Source organism: Eptesicus fuscus, chromosome 11, assembly GCF_027574615.1.
Source record: "Eptesicus fuscus isolate TK198812 chromosome 11, DD_ASM_mEF_20220401, whole genome shotgun sequence".
Taxonomy (NCBI): domain Eukaryota; kingdom Metazoa; phylum Chordata; class Mammalia; order Chiroptera; family Vespertilionidae; genus Eptesicus; species Eptesicus fuscus.
This window is the reverse complement of record NC_072483.1, coordinates 76,092,530-76,108,813: the sequence shown is the minus strand read 5'-3', so window position 1 is coordinate 76,108,813 and position 16,284 is coordinate 76,092,530. Positions and strand designations below refer to the sequence as shown.

Genomic DNA, 16,284 nt, shown 5'->3' with positions numbered 1-16,284 from the left:
TACAGTGGAAAAATGGGACCACCAGTTGATACCATTAAGAATGATGATATAGGATTTATCAATTTAATACTCTTAATAAAGTCTTGTTCCTAAGAATAAGCTTGTGAATTAAGACAAGAGGTTTAAGCTAATGAGATTCCACTTTTAGATGAGGAAAAATAAACTAACCTAAACTGGCAGTTTCTACAGTGTCTTCAGGGGGAATTGTGTTAGTCATATAATTCTTTCTTTTTTAAAGCTAATTAAAATCCACATATGGCTCAGTTAAGTTTATTTTAAAACAATATATTCATTATTTTAAGATGAAATCCAAAGGGAAGGAAATTGGGTTGAGGGTTAAGTATTGGGAAGTAATGGTGCCCTCCTGGAATGTATAACTCTAAGCAGAACAGAAAGGTGGGAGAGGGCACAAGGGCAAAAACAATCAAGCTAGTTTCACCCAGCGATTGGTGCTCTGAAGGAAACAAACGGGGTGATGTGGCAGATGGGTGTGGTGGGCCCATTCAGTTTTTCACCTCTTTATGGTCAGAAGACACCAATCTTTTTTTTTTTTTTTTTTTTTAGTGTTTTTATTGATTTTAGCAAGAGGAAGAGAGAGGGAGAGAGAAACATTCATGTGAGAGAGAACCATCAGTTAGTTGCCTCCCATATACACTCCAACCAGGTACTGAACCCATAACTTGGGCATGTGCCCTGACTGGGAATCAAATAGGAGACCTTTTGGTGTGTAAGACAATACTCAACCAACTGAGCTGCACTAGTCAGGGCAAGAAACCCGAGCTTTGAAGGAAAACTCTGAGCATGAGGGAAACCCATATTGAAATCTCTCTCCCCCACCCCCAAATTCCAGTCCCTGGATAGCTAAGGATATTCCCCCCTCATTTCAGCCCTGCTTCCTTTCCTCCTGCTGTGCTTTCTGGGCTCCCTACTCTCCTAGAGCCCAGCTATGGTGACTCGATGTCTTGCCTCTTGTCATCAACCTTTTTCCCAATCCTGGCTTCTGACTAAACTGTCTTTCAAAGTCTTGACATGGAAAGGAAAAGAAGTATAAGATTCAAATGTATCAATGTGGCTACTTTTGACCATATTATATTAAAATATCTTGTAAAAAGAAAATTGAATGGAAGATTTCAGAAGTGGTTTTTTGGATTTAAAGTACTAAATGTTACATCTATTGATCAACTTCCCGTTAACAATGAAGTTGATTACAATGATCTTTAAAGCTACTTTATTTCCTATTTTGTTTAGTTTTGTTTGCGGGGGAAAATATTTTCAAAACAACTCTGTTGATTTGTTTGTAGGTAAAAAACAAGACATTTAAAAAGGTGGTTGATAGGTTTGAATTGTAGAATTGTTAGAATCCAAAGTTCTTTAGAAACTCATCTAACTACAGGACAAAAAAAAGCAACAGCGTGTGATTGAAAGCATGAGAGCGTTCACTTTCTTATTCGGGTCTGAGGTTCAGGCACATGAAGGATTGCCTTTCATGGTTCCACATCATAAGACACAGGTTCTAAAGCATAAGTAACCATTTCGTTTAGTCTATTAACTTCAGACACCTAGACCATGAGTCAATGTGACAATCTCACTTCTAGCCCTTTCTGTCCTTCAGGAAAAAGAATATTTTGGATTTGTTTAGTAGGTTCAACACTACCCAGAAGATATGAATGGCAGCTAACAGGCCTATGCTCTGAATGTAAAGGAAGAGTCAGGGAATTACTAAGGAAATAGTTTGGTATTGAGTTCTTATGAACCAGGGCACTTAAATTTATTCTCACCATACCAAATGTGCTGGATTATAAAATACATAAACATGACAAAATAACATAAGATAAAATAAAGGATGCAAAGGAAATGCTTGTTATACATGCAAAGTGTGATCAGGTGATGAATGGGATTTTTAAAGAAATCTTTAATTAAAATAAATTTGAAATATAAATAAATTATGGCTGAACTAAGGATATTGGGATCAGGCAGTGGAGTACTCGTAAACCACTCTCAGAAAAACAAAACCCTGATGTGTGGCACTTGTCAGTTTCCATGGTTTAAGTCTCTCACCATGACAAATTTCAAATTCCCCAGTGAAGTCACTAAATGTGGAACTAGGGAGAGATGTGTACCATTGTCTTGTGAACAATACAAATTGACTACAATGTATGTACCACTATGCCAGACCTGATAACATTCATTTTACCTAAATTTAAAAATGTTTCTTATTCATAAAGATTGATCTGTCTGGCACTATGGGAGGATAGGCTAATAATTAATTTTCTAGATAATGTTTCACCTCAAGCACTGAACTATTTTAATAGTAACTATTTCTTAAATCAACTTTCTATGAAATATATGTTGTATTGTTCTGCCTGCGGAGCATAATTTCATCAATGGCTGGTAATCCAAGGTCTTCAGTTGCCATTATATTATGCAGTACAATGAGGAAGACAGTGTAGATAGTAGATAAAAGTTCATGGTCTTAAGCCAACTATTTGGGGGGGGGGGAAGAGAATGGTACCTCCATCACTAACTTACCTGTGTAATACCGAGACAGTTACCAGGATTCTGTATATTGAGCTTTTCTTATCTTTAAACTGGAAAACTTATCAGTGCTGTTAGTTCTTGTAATTTAAGGTAGTTAGCTATCTATACTAATAATATTCTAGGGCTATCACAACCTAAAGGACTAGACAGATGACTGGTCACCAGGAAGTGCATGGAGCACCTCTTGGTCCCTCCCTCGCAGCCCACAGGCTCTTATCACAACAAGGCTGGTGGCAGGCAGGGCGGTGGGGGGTAGGGGAGTGGGGCGGGGCAGGTGCGGCTAGGTCATTAGCCTCTGGCCCAGGACCGGGGCCGGAGGCCTAATGAACTTGCCAAAGCTGCAGCGGCTGTGGATCAGGCCCAGAGAGAGGCTCGGAGAGAGGCAGGGTCTGATCAGCAGCTGCCACAGAGGCTGTGGATCAGGCCCAGAGATAGGCCCAGAGAGAGAGAGAGAGACGCAGGGCCTGATCCACAGTCGCTGTGGCTGCTGGTGAGGCCCAGAGAAAGAGAAAGGCGGGGCCTGATCTGCAGCTGCCATGGAGGCTTCGGATCAGGACCGAAGATAGGCCTGGAGAAAAAGGCAGCTGTCAGCGGGGCTGTTCTGGATTTTCCAGAAGAGTCAATAGCTGCCTAGGAGGCTAAGCATTTGATGCTGATTGGCATAGAAACCGACCAATCAGAACCTAATCTGGGTGAACTACGAAGGCAGAACCTAAGATGGGGGCTGAGGAGGGGTTTTAAGGGCAATAACTGTTTGGTGTAAGGTGTAGGAAAGCGGTTCAATTTTTTAATAACTGGTTTGGTAGTATAGTGCATATGGCTGGCTATTAGTCCAGATATAGGGATTATGTATTTTTGTCTGTCAAGAGCATCTCCTCCTGGTGAAAAAGGCTTTCCCCAACCATTTAAGCAACCCTATCCTATATAATCCATCTATACTAATAAAAGGGTAATATGCTAATTAGACTGGGTCGACCAGCCATCTTCCAGACATTCGACTTCCTTCTGGACAAAGCCATAGTAGTGGGGGCTGAGGCAGAGGCAGTTAGGGGCAATCAGGCCAGTAAGGGAGGGCAGTTGGGGGCGATATTAGGCCAGCAGGGGGTTAGGGGAAATCAAACCAGGAAGGGAGGGCAGTTGGGGTCAACCAGGCTGGCAGGGGAGGGCAGTTAGGGGTGATCAGGCAGGCAGGGGAGAGCAGTTAGGGGTGATCAGGCTGGCAGGGGAGAGCAGTTGGGGGCAATCAGGCTGGAAGGGGAGCAGTTAGGGGTGATCAGGCAGGCATGCAGAGAGGTTAGGGATGATCAGGCAGGCAGGCAGAGGGATTAGGGGCAATCAGGCAAGCAGGCAGAGTGGTTAGGGGCAATCAGGCAGGCAGGCAGGCAGGTGAGCGGTTAGGAGCCAGCAGTCCTAGATTGCGAGAGGGATGTCCCTGATTGGAGAGGGTGCAGGCTGAAATGAGGGAAACCCCCTCCCCGTGCAAGAATTTCATGCACCAGTCCTCTAGTAATCTATAAAGTCACAGCAAACACTGAATTGGTGAATATGAAATTCTTGTTCCAAAGAGAAACACAGGGTTAGTTTCCTGTAAGCTGGTTCATCAAGCAATCAATATATAAACTTGTTTTGTGTGTTTTTCTGTTTAAAGGCACCTTGTTTACTATATACTAGAGGCCCAGTGCATGATTGAATCATGTACGTGTAAGGTCCCCTACACGCTTTCGCTTTCAGTCACGGGGGAGCTGGGTGCCTGTCCTCTGGTGCACCAGGCCTTTCAGAAGCCTCTGGCACGGCGAAGGCTTCTGTAAGGCCTGGTGCCTGAGTGGACAGGCACCCAGCTCCCACACTTTTGCTTTCAATCACAGGGGAGCTGGGTGCCTGTCCTCTGGTGCACCAGGCCTTTCAGAAGCCTCTGGCGCAGCGAAGGCTTCTGTAAGGCCTGGTGCCTGAGTGGACAGGCACCCAGCTCCCACACTTTTGCTTTCGATCGTGGGGGAGCTGGGTCAATTTGCATATTTGTCTATTATTAGGTAGGATTATTGATACATTAACCTTGAACTCATAGTCAATAGCGCTATGTAGCTCATGCATGAACAAAGCTTATTTAACACAAGTATTTCTTCCGTAAGTCACATTATGGGCTTGTTGCTCTTCAGAACACTGGATAACACCACACTTGAAGGCCATTTTGAACAGCAAATTACTATGAAAAGCACAAAAATGTGAAAACAGTGGCACTAAAGCGGCACAAGGGACCCTTGTATATATAGTATGAGACTTGAAATAAGAAGGCGGAGCTTTGCCTAGTTTGACCTCAGCAGGGAATGTGCACATCATGGGACTAATTATTGGCCATTCTGTGCATGGCCACATCTGGGAATGTCTGCAAAAGCATTGATTTTGGGGTTATAAATGACGGTTAGCAAGTGGGCAATTCACAAATGGGGAATCTGCAAGTAATGAGGGCCAACTGCATGTCAGGGTGTTAATATATGTGAATTAGAACAGTAAGCACTCAATAGATGCTTAATGTTAAATGTAGGAACTGTGTAGTAAAAAGAGTTATTTTCTTTTGCCTTTACTAATTTCCCTCAGGTTGCCATTCCAATATTTGGTCTTTTTATTTTATTTTTTCCATTTCCCAGTTTACTGCCATTTGCAGCTAAGCATCCACATTTGCTCACTGTTATCAACGTGCACAGCAGGGCAGCCTCTTAACCCCTCCCTGCACCCACACCCTTAGCAAAAACAATTCAGTTGACTGTTCAACAAGTCTGAGTGAGGACTTGGTACTCTGAGTGCTCAACTCTATTACAGTTATTTTATTTATTCACCTTTTGCTTTTATTCCCAACCTCCTGGCTGCATTTCAGGTATTTGAGCTCACCAGGAACATGCCCTTTACATTTGTGAAGTGTTATTACCATTTCGAAGTAAGGCTCAGACTGTATGTTATGGTTTAGGGTTTTGGACAAGAACTTTCCTTGTCCAGGAACTGTGACCTTTTCATGATCTTTCCTCCATGTGGTACTCAGAACACATCACAGATTATCATTTCATGATAGATGATAGTGAACTTGAAGGTAGAGTTTGTGGCAGACTCCCTGGTAGATTTTATGTAAATATCACTTCCTTCACTAACTGTTCAACTGAATTCCATAGTAACAGAAAAAAAAAAAAAAAACAACAAAAAAACTATTGCCTGGTGAAGGTTTTTATATTATTTGTGGTAATACAAAGCAAACAAAATGCTCTCATTATTAACATGTTATTAACTTTTGAAGTCAAAATTTGGATGTCACCTGAAGAGTTTGCCTTGCTGAGATAAAAATCTGGTGGGTTTTAAAACTAGTGTATATATAAACTTTAACAAACCATCCAGAGATGGGAGGAATCTCTCACTGAACTTGAAAGTTATGAATTGCAATATGAGGATTTAAATAGGTTTCACTTATGATTATTTTAGATAGTATTTCATAAAGATAAACCCCATTAAATATTTTATCATTGTATGTTGGCTCAATTATATAAATACTATTTAAAATCCTGGTCTTACTAAGGGTTAATAAGATAATGAATTCCAGTTAATTTTTTCAAGCAAGGATAGATATTTTGGGCCCTTTTCTTCATATTTACTTAAACATATATTGCTGCTGCCTTTTGTAAATGTTCCATAATTCCATTAACCACATTTTATTGATATCTAAATTCATACAAACCTTAAATTTAAAGGTATGGTTTCATATTCAATATTACAGTGTTAAGACAAACACATCAAAAAAATAAAATAAAACCTCTAAAATTGAATGCCTCACAAAGGAGAAATGGTGTAGTCTTATGAGTTAACACATGTATGGGAAAATGCATTTTAAATGAAAATGTAACTGCTCTAGAAGAATAGATAGCTTTGTTTTACAGCGAGTGGAAAGTTTAGAAAAATATCCATCATTCGGTTACTAGAATAATAAATTAAATCAAGGGGGCAGGGAAAGAAAATAGAGGAGACAAAGGGAAATAAAGAAAAGGCAGGAGGTGAGCGAAGAATGAGCTATTGCTTGTGAACTAACTTCTGCCTACAAAAATGATAGGAAACCAGCAGACAGGGCAACAGAGAGAAAATTGCATCAAGCTTCAGTGTTTATGTTTTTGATGGAAATGTACAAATCACTTCCATTTCTTACGGTGCTGTCATGCTCCATCACTTTAGTCCATTTTCACCTTGCAAAGGAATTCTGAGTAGGACTTCCTTCTCTGGCAGCTAATTAATCTCTCACAAGCCTGCTCTTGCAACTCCTCTGCCTGGAATGCCCCCACCTTTAGCCAGTGACTCTGGAGCTGATTTCTTTCCCCCTTGAGCAGTTCTTTCTTCCCTTAAGCTATAAAAAGACCCATCTTTTCCTTTTCATTTGGGAAGCTATGTGAAGTTTAATGTACAATTGAGAAATTTCTCCCTCTACCTCACCACCTTAAATGAATATACACTCCCAAATAATTTAATTAGGTTTTAATGATAACAGACAAACCCTGAATATAAATTGTGAATGTGCACCATTTTTTTTTTCCTTCTCAGTAGTGCACATAATATGTAAGGACAGACATTACTTAGATTATGCATTTCCTGTGTATTTGTATTTCTTAGGTCTTTATTGTGATGACATAAATATACTCATAATACTGTTGCATTTGCCTTCAAAATATTACCAAATTTTGCAAATAGAATACTTAGTTTAATGGCTAATTCTTTATGTAAAAAAATTAAAGTAAGAGCATAATTCTTTATATGTTGAAATGCTCCAATTAAAAATAATAAATATCCTATTTAGTTTTATTCTCTTTAATAAATATAGCCTTTTAATAAGTTGCCACTAATCAACCACTTCCAAAGTGTACTGCTTAATTTTGTCACAGATGGAACTTTTGTTTCAGTAATTGCTCATAGGAGGTTAGAAATATGAACCATACTTTAATATTTTTCTGATGCTGTTCACATATATCTTTCTTTTTTATTGCAATAATCTGTATTGCTTTTATATTATCTTGCTTGTTTTTGTTAAATTTTTATGAAATTTTGTCTATCTTTATGTTTTCTTTTCTTTTTATTTCCTTTTAATTAAACATAAAACACCTCCCAGCAGCTATATATTTCATGCCTTTAGAAAGCAGAAGACATATATGTCAATGGAATAGCTATTCCAAATGTTAAAGATTCTCTTTCTTTCTGTGAACATGTATGTAACTTGACCCATGCGTGTATGAAAAACATACTTGACAAGAATAGGATTACTATAAATATTCAGTTATTCATATATATATATGTTGCATTTTCAACCTCTTCACATGTGTAGTGTTACTAACTAATGGGGTCCATTTGTCTGCGTGTGTCAAAGCCAAATAAAATGGGAACAGGAGTTTTCAGCAAAGAAAGTACAAGTTTATTAGTTGAGGAAATGGCACCATACCCAGAGTAAAAAATGAGCTAATGTTCAAAGATCTGTCTCCCCAGTGGCTTCTAATGGATGGGTTTATATAGGGGGGAAATCATTATTCATGGTGACTAAGGGAGTTAGGGTCATAGTCAAGGTGGTGGTCTCTACTGATTGGTCAACACTAGGGTAGGGAATAGTTGATCAGTGTACTTGATCCTGATGTCAGCCATGGTGTTACTTCATCTGATTTCACAAAGATGTGTTCAGTGGGGTCATTTTGGAGCTGAAACACAACTGAGGCCTAAATGTTATCTCTAGTTTGATTAGAACTCTGTCTCCATGGTCAAGGCTTTGTCATTGTCTTGAGAGCTTAATAACTAAGGGAGTGACGTGCAGGGACAAAGAGGCAGGTGAGTAAGGGTGCTAGATGAGGCCAGTTTGAATCAAAAGGAAGGAAAGGATAAAAGGTCATATTAAATAAATGAAATTTCTGAGCAGTTACAGTATTAACTGTTTAAAAATTATATGCTAAATATTGTTAATGGCAAATTGTAGGGAGTCTGTGTTAGGTGGCCTTTCTATGAAAGGAAGTGAAATCAGTTTTAGCAATCAGTTAAATTTTAGGCAAGTTATTTTTGCCCTTTAAGCTTGGTTTTATTCTTTGGTCAGAAAAGTCTATTTGAGTTTTGAACTTAATTCATGAATTTGACCCTTGCTTCTAGGGTGGACCCTTTCTGCAGTCCCAACTGAAAGTACGAGGTATTCAGAAAGTTCTCTCCACTCTGGTTGGCATTAGAGTCCAATGTCTTCCAGCAGTGCCTGGTCTCTGGCAGTTCTCACCCACAGAGCAGGAAATCTCTTCTAGGCTCCTGGAAACGTCTTCTGTAGAAATGCCCTCTAGACCTTGGCCAACGATTCATAATAAATCCTCACACAAACAACTGCCATTCCCAGTGCAGCCTCTTTTGCTCAAGTTCCCTACCCTGCAAATTCAGGCATTCAGCAACCAGACTGTTCTCACTGCCCTTGGGCTCAGTGAGACTTTAGTTCTAGCGGGGTTCCTTCTACCACTGCAGCTGATAGCGCGGAAGTGCTTCCAAGCAGAAAGCACGGAGGCCGTGGCGCTCATGCTGTTTTTCCCTTCATTAAGGGATTTCCAGCCTGCACTGTGTTTAGTTCACTGCCAGCAACGGTTGCCTTATGCCATATGTGTAACTTGATAGTTGTTTATGGTGAGAGGAGAAGTACAGTACTGGATACTCTATTGGGGTTAGGAATGTAAATCCTAACAAGACACTTCTATTGCTAGATAGTGGTGATAAAGAAGATTCCATAGGTGAGGCAGGTGGAGGGTGGTAGGGGATCAGGAGCATTTACAATGAAAATACAGGCTGTCATGCAGGTATTACAACAGCTACATCTGTACTTTAAAATACAAAATTGGAGGAAAGATGCACTTCAGGGAACAAGTCAGTAACATACTTGGTGATACGTCTTTGTGGAAGACAATAAATGTGGTTAGAAATTAGTGATAACCTAAGTTCATTTCCCTTCTTTTGCCATTCATCTGTAGAAGATAGCTGTCATAATAAAAAGGAACCAGAACTTATGAAGAATTTCAAAAGTTGAAGAATAAATGAATATAAACCCAATTCCACAGAAGGACATACAGTGCATCAGAAATTAGCTAATTAAAGTTATCAATAATTCAGACAAAAAGTATTATACTTGGGATATCTTCCTAGAAGTGGGATTACTGGGTCAAATGGGAGTTCCATTTTTAGTTTTTTGAGGAAACTCCATACTGTTCTCCACAGTGGCTGCACCAGTCTGCATTGCCATCAGCAGTGCACGAAGGTTCCTTTTTCTCCACATCCTTATCAGCACTGGTCCTTTGTCAATTTGTTGATGTTAGCCATTCTGACAGATATGAGATGGTATCTCATTGTCGTCTTGTTTTCCACCTCTCAGATGATTAGTGACTTTGAGTATGTTTTCATGTCTCTCTTGGCCTTCTGTATGTCCACTTTTGAAAAGTCTACTTAAGTCCTTAAGGCAAGGTGCTGCGGGGGGAGGCGTAAGAGATCAACCAAAGGACTTGTATGCATGGTTATCGACACAGACACTAGTGGGGTGAGGGCATGTGCTGGGGAGTGGGGGTTGCCTGGGAGAGCCCAATGGGGGGAAAAGGAGATACATGTAATACTACATGTAATACTTTAAACAATAAAGAATTTTTTAAAAAGTATTATACTCACCAGAGCTTAACTAATGGGTCATCATGTGAAAAATGTACTTACATTGACTCATCTGTTCACAGTATTATTAGTTACCTTATGTCCACTCTTTGTCAATTTTTAAAATAGGTTTATAAATGAAGTTAATTAAAAGCAATCAAACATTACAAATGAAGAGTGATAGATGGTGCTGTGTATACCTATACCTTGCTTCAGTAAGAACAGCCCTTTCATAAAATGGAAAGAAAAAAAGCAAAACTGCAGTTGTCTTTTCTTTTCAGTTATTTCTAACAGTTTAGATAAATGGTCCTCAAACTGTAGCCTGTATCAGAATTACCTAGAGAGCTTCTTAAAACAGGTCTCTGGGCCTCAATCCCACTGGGGAATTTGCATTTTGATATATTCCCAAGAAATGCTGATGCTGTCGGCCTGTGTAAAACCCTTTGAAAACCATTGGTTTAGATTCTCATCCCTGAAGGCAAATTATAATCACCAAGAGGGGAGGTTAATTCACACTAATACTCAGGCTCCATCTCAGACCAATTGAAATAGAATATGTGGGCCTTGAGGCTAAGAATGGGCTAAAAGTATCTCAGGCTATTCTAATGCACAGTTAAAGTTGAGAGGGAAAAAAACAAAAAGACTTAGAGCAGTTTATCTGGTCTTAACATGTTAGTGGACTGTTTTCTTTTCTTAGCATATTCGTTTATGATAGGGGAACAATTTCTATGTAGTCATTCACGAGAAGGAATAAATGAGATAGTGTAAAGATGGCTTTAGCAAGTGACTTTTTAAATTAAAGATAATTTAAATTTAGTCAATTTCATGCTACTAATTTATAAAGTGCTTAGAATGTAAGGTAGTTTTAGAATTTTAAAAAATATTGTTCTTGTACATTTTGCCATTTAAACTACTTTACACCTTAGATATTTAAACTATTTTATCAGCATTGTTCTATACAGCATAAGGAACACGTAGGTGCTAACTCCAATTTTAACTCTTAATTTCTCTCTCTACAGTGAAAGATGCAGATGCACTTTGTATGGACATACAGACTCTGTCAACAGCATTGAGTTCTTTCCTTGCTCCAACACTCTCCTCACAGCTTCTGCAGATAAGTCCCTGTCTATATGGGATGCAAGGACGGTAAGAAAATTGTCACGTTTTTCCAAGTTTTAATAAGCCCAGTCACTCTTAGTCACTCTTTGGGGTAATGAATACAACTTACAAAGTAATTGTGCAAGGGCAGGTTGTACATTTCTATTTATAAGATCCTGTCCATGTACTCTTATCTACCCTGCCTCCAAAATGTAAGGCCTATAAAAATAATTTCATTACTTCATTAAACAGTATTTCAATTATTTATTGAAATAGAAATGCTGCGGGTGCAGCCCATATGAAAGGGGAACATAGAGTGCCTCTCCTTGAGTGTAATGAAATAGGGAAGGGAGAAAGAGAGATTATGAGGTACGTGCTAAAATAAAAGAATATACAAGGTACCGCAGAAAAGCAAGAAGGAGGACCCTCATCTGCTTGGAAGAGTGTGAATGGCTTCTAAGAGTACACTGTGCTTTCCTGAGCTGAGATTTGGCGAGTAAGTAGAATGTATCAGGTAATTTCGAGAAGCGTGGATTGCAGGAAAGAGCAGCGCAGGTACAAAGCCATGAAGGGTGATGCTACAATAGTATATTGTGGGAGTAATAATATGTTTGAATAGAACTTAAGGAAGAAGAAAGAAATGTCAGGCAAGGGTATACAGATGGACAAACACAGGATCATGCATAGCTGACTGAAGTTTTACACTGCTCTGCAGGGTAACAGAATCAGATTTGCCTTTTAGAAAGATTGATAGAGGGATGAGGGAATCAGTCTCATTGTGGAGGTTAGTACAACAGGCTAGGGGCAGATGAGAATTTGAACCAGGAGATTGTGAAAATAGAAAAAAAAAATTGAGTGGATTAAAGATAAAGGGTTTAACTATCAGAATTTGAAGTGATTGTATCTGGAGATTATAGGAGGAGGAGGGATTTAGGGCAGGCCGAACAACTATCTCAGGTTTTCTAGGACTGAGGGATTTCCTGGGCCATGCGATTTCAGTGCTAAAACTGGACGGTCCTGGATTACTGTGGCTTGGAGAGATTTAGATGTGAAGAAATGGATATGAAATGTGGGAACTACATTTTCAAACAGTTTAGCTGTGAAGATGAAGAGGAGAAAAGATTGTAGCTCTAGGGTCTGATAAAGGCTCCTCCTTTGTTCAGATATAAGACAACATGCTTATTTGATTAGGGGGGAAAGTAGGAGGGTAGAAAGAAGGTGAAACTGAAGGAAAGAGAAGAGATAATAGAGATGCTTATTAAGCACAGATTTTAGTAATTTGTGGTATGCCAAGATATGCAAAACAGGAGGATATCCATATTCATTCTTAGCAACATTTAATGAAAACAATGAAGAAAACCAAGACTCCAGGAGATTATAAGGGAAAAAAAAAAAAGAGATATCCATAGTATCTGGTTCCTAGGTCAGTAAAAAAATGCAACTATGATTTCCCTCGTTTGTCTTCCCTTATACAACATAGGATTGACATTGATAAGGGAGTATGAGGATGACATACAGATGGTGTGAACAGGGACCCAAGTTCAGTCCGAGGGGCTCTATTTAGTCCTCTAAGGCAAATGTATTCAGGATGAACAGAGAACAAGAAGTCCTTAAGTAGAGCTGCAAGAGCCTTAGACACCAACTTTACCTGTTGCAGAGCTTTAGACTTCTGAGGAGGCAGGATTCAAGAGCGCACTGTGGAAACTGACTAAAGAATAAAATCACAGTGATTTGTTGTGGGGTCCAAAGATCCCACAGCCTTTTCAAAATAGCTTGGACCCTGATGCAGTGGGGTTCACTTCTGCTAATGGAGCATCAATGGAAAAGCAAGATTTTAGATGCATTTAGTTCAAACACTTAGATGTGAAGTGCATATAAAAGCAATTGGTAAAGGAAAACACATAGGGAAAATATTCTTTTAGCAGTGACCTAAATTTTATGTTCATTTCCTCTTGATTTCAGTTTTTTCTTTCCTGTCTCTCAAAGTGCTTTAACAGAGTGTTCTCAGAAAGTGTGTCTCTTACGTACTTTCTCTCATGTAAAAAACTAAAGTACTAATGCTTGGAAGTACATACAACTGTCCTCATTATGAGAACTTGCTTCTCATAAATCTGCCTTAAGTGCATGGAGTTTTTTATTGACACTGACCTTCCTACCTGGTGCTGGGAGCTCTGTATGTACTGTTTGTATTTTCCACAGTAGCTCTGAGACAGGCGAAAAGAGGGACTCAGCCTGCACAGGGCCATTAGCATAGAGGAACATATGGATATTGAAGAGGTGCATAGAAAGATTGTGAATCCAAAGAACACTACTTTAATCAATATTAATATATATTTTAATTGGTTTAATATCAAATTAAAATTTATATTGTTAAATTATTTTTGTAATTTTATTTTTAGTATGCATACTAGCTTTATATTTATTAATACTATGAAAATGCTCTGAAATATTTTGGTATAAATAAAATGTTACAAATAATGGTAAATGTATCAATGATTATAAATAAAATCCATATAATGTGTTTACTTTCTGAAAATGTTTTCAAACCCGATGGCAATATATATATACATATATATATACATATATATATATATATATATATATATATATATATTTAAATTAGCAGCTGTAATATAGATTTAGCATATAAAACAAAGGGAAAGTCACCCTATTTAGTATATTGATAATTAGACAAGGCAGGGTGTTAAATAAAATAATGATATAAAAATTTACAAATAATGTATGAAAACAACTCTAGAATTAAACAGACTCATTTCACTAAAGTTGCATTTGGCACTACTAGTGTTTTTGTTTTAGATGTACCTCAGTATTTAAAACACAAAACAGAAAATCTTGACATAACCAGATTTTTAAAAATTCATTTTGTACACATAGTTTTAAAAAGGTACATGTTATATGTTGTTTACATAATATAGAATTATTAGCTGTTTAGTATCCCCATGGTTCATGAAGGAGTTAAATGTAAATTAATTGTTATAGTTGAATATTATGACATATTGAAAAGGGTAACCAGGATAGCTATAGTTTATTTTATGATATAATAAAAAACGTACAACATACTGATAGGGATGATGTTATTTGACTTATAACATTAACTGAACCCATAGTATGCTAATTTTTTATAACTTTAAGATTATGTTAATGCTTTGGTAAGTTATAAACTTTCAGGTTATACTAAAAGTCTGAACCTAACAGGAGATGCATAACTTTCTTCTCTTCTTAGTAAAGCAAGAACAGTACATTTTGTCACCTTAATGGGATCAATTAGTATTGAGACATCCTCTAAAATATTTTTGATGAAACATGAAAATGACCAGTGGATTATATTCCTATAAATTAGTTTTAAACTTCTTTCTCCCATTCCCAAACATATACTAGTCTTAAATCATTATCCTAATCTAACAGCTTATTGTCAAAGATGATGAATGTGCCAACCTCTAAGTCAGTCTCTGAGTCAGCTGGACAGATCAGCTCTGGGTTTTGTGGGAGATGAAGAGAGGGATATAAATTTCTATAATTACCAAAGAGAGGCTATTAAATTGCTTGCAGTTTGGAAACCCATGAAATTACTCAGCTTTGCAGGACTACATGCAGTACTTTTCCTCAAAGTTATGAAACAGTATGATTATTTCATTATTAAAATTGAAATATAAGATTTATTATTGCCAGAATATGATGTGTAATATAGTATTTAATGAAAACTTATGATGCCTCCCAGAAAGCAACATGAAAAATCCCAATATACATCTGTGATTTAGAAGCAAATTTAAAATAAATGCAATGACATTTTTAGTCATTCACAAGTCCAATGAAAATATTAAGGCTTTTGATATATATATTTTTAAAGGATGTGCTCAGAGTACAGTAAAGCATAGAATTGAATGAGTAATATACCTGTGAGCTGTTCAGAGCTGGGTTGGCAATGGTCAGAGTTGCTGACATCTATTCTCTTGCGATGAATCAGACACAGAGTTCATGACCTGGACTGCCTTTAGTGGCCATGCTTTGCTCCCTAGACTAACTGCTCTTGTCTAACATATGGCGTTTTCCTGACTTAACTTTAACCAAAAGATTCAGTAACTGATCGCTCTGAGTTTCTTTAAAGCAGAACTAAAATGCAGACTGGTGCAGCCACTGTGGAGAACAGTATGGAGTTTCTTAAAAAAACTAAAAATGGAATTCTCATTTGACCCAGTGATCCCACTTCTAGGAATATATCCCAAGAAACTAGAAATGCCAATCAGAAAGGATATATGCACCCCTATGTTCATAGTAGCTCAATTTACCATAGCTAAGATTTGGAAACAGCCTAAGTGCTCATCAACAGATGAGTGGATTAAAAAACTGTGGTACATCTACACAATGGAATACTACGCTGTGGTAAAAAAGAAGGAATTCTTACCATTTGCAACAGCATGGATGGAACTGGAGAGCATTATGCTAAATGAAATAAGCAAGTCAGAGAAAGATAAATATCACATGATCTCACTCATTTGTGGAATATAATGAACAACATAAACTGATGAACAAAAACAGATCCAGAGACAGAGAAACATTGATCAGATCGTCAAACCTCAGAAGAAAGGTAGGAGAGGGGAGGGGTAAGGGGGAGAGATCAACCAAAGGACTTGTATGCATGCATATAAGCCTAACCAATGGACACAGACACCAGGGGGGTGAGGGCATGAGTGGGGGGGGGGGGGGGCGGGAATGGGAGGATAAGAACACATATGTAATACCTTAATCAATAAAGGGGGAAAAAATTTTAAAAAAGAGTAAAAAAAATAACTCCTCAAAAAAGTTAAACTCTTGAATCCTGTCTTGTACCTCATCCATTGTCCACTCCATACTTCCACCTGCACCCTACATAGGCCTGTTGGTTTCCTGAGATGGGAATCTGGTGAACTCTCAGAGGAGTCTGGCATTATTCATGAGCCAGAATGTGGAAACAAGGTCAGAGCTCGC

The 16,284-nt window shown here is 38.2% G+C and overlaps 1 protein-coding gene across 1 annotated transcript in view; it reads left to right on the top strand.

The window, feature by feature from the left end:
* Positions 1 to 16,284, top strand: part of SPAG16 (sperm associated antigen 16) — a 659,304-nt gene that overhangs the window by 364,805 nt on the left and 278,215 nt on the right. Inside the window, exon 13 of the mRNA XM_008145284.3 lies at positions 11,220 to 11,346. Within this exon, the coding sequence (XP_008143506.2) occupies positions 11,220 to 11,346 (127 nt within the window). The remainder of the gene's footprint in view (positions 1 to 11,219; positions 11,347 to 16,284) is intronic.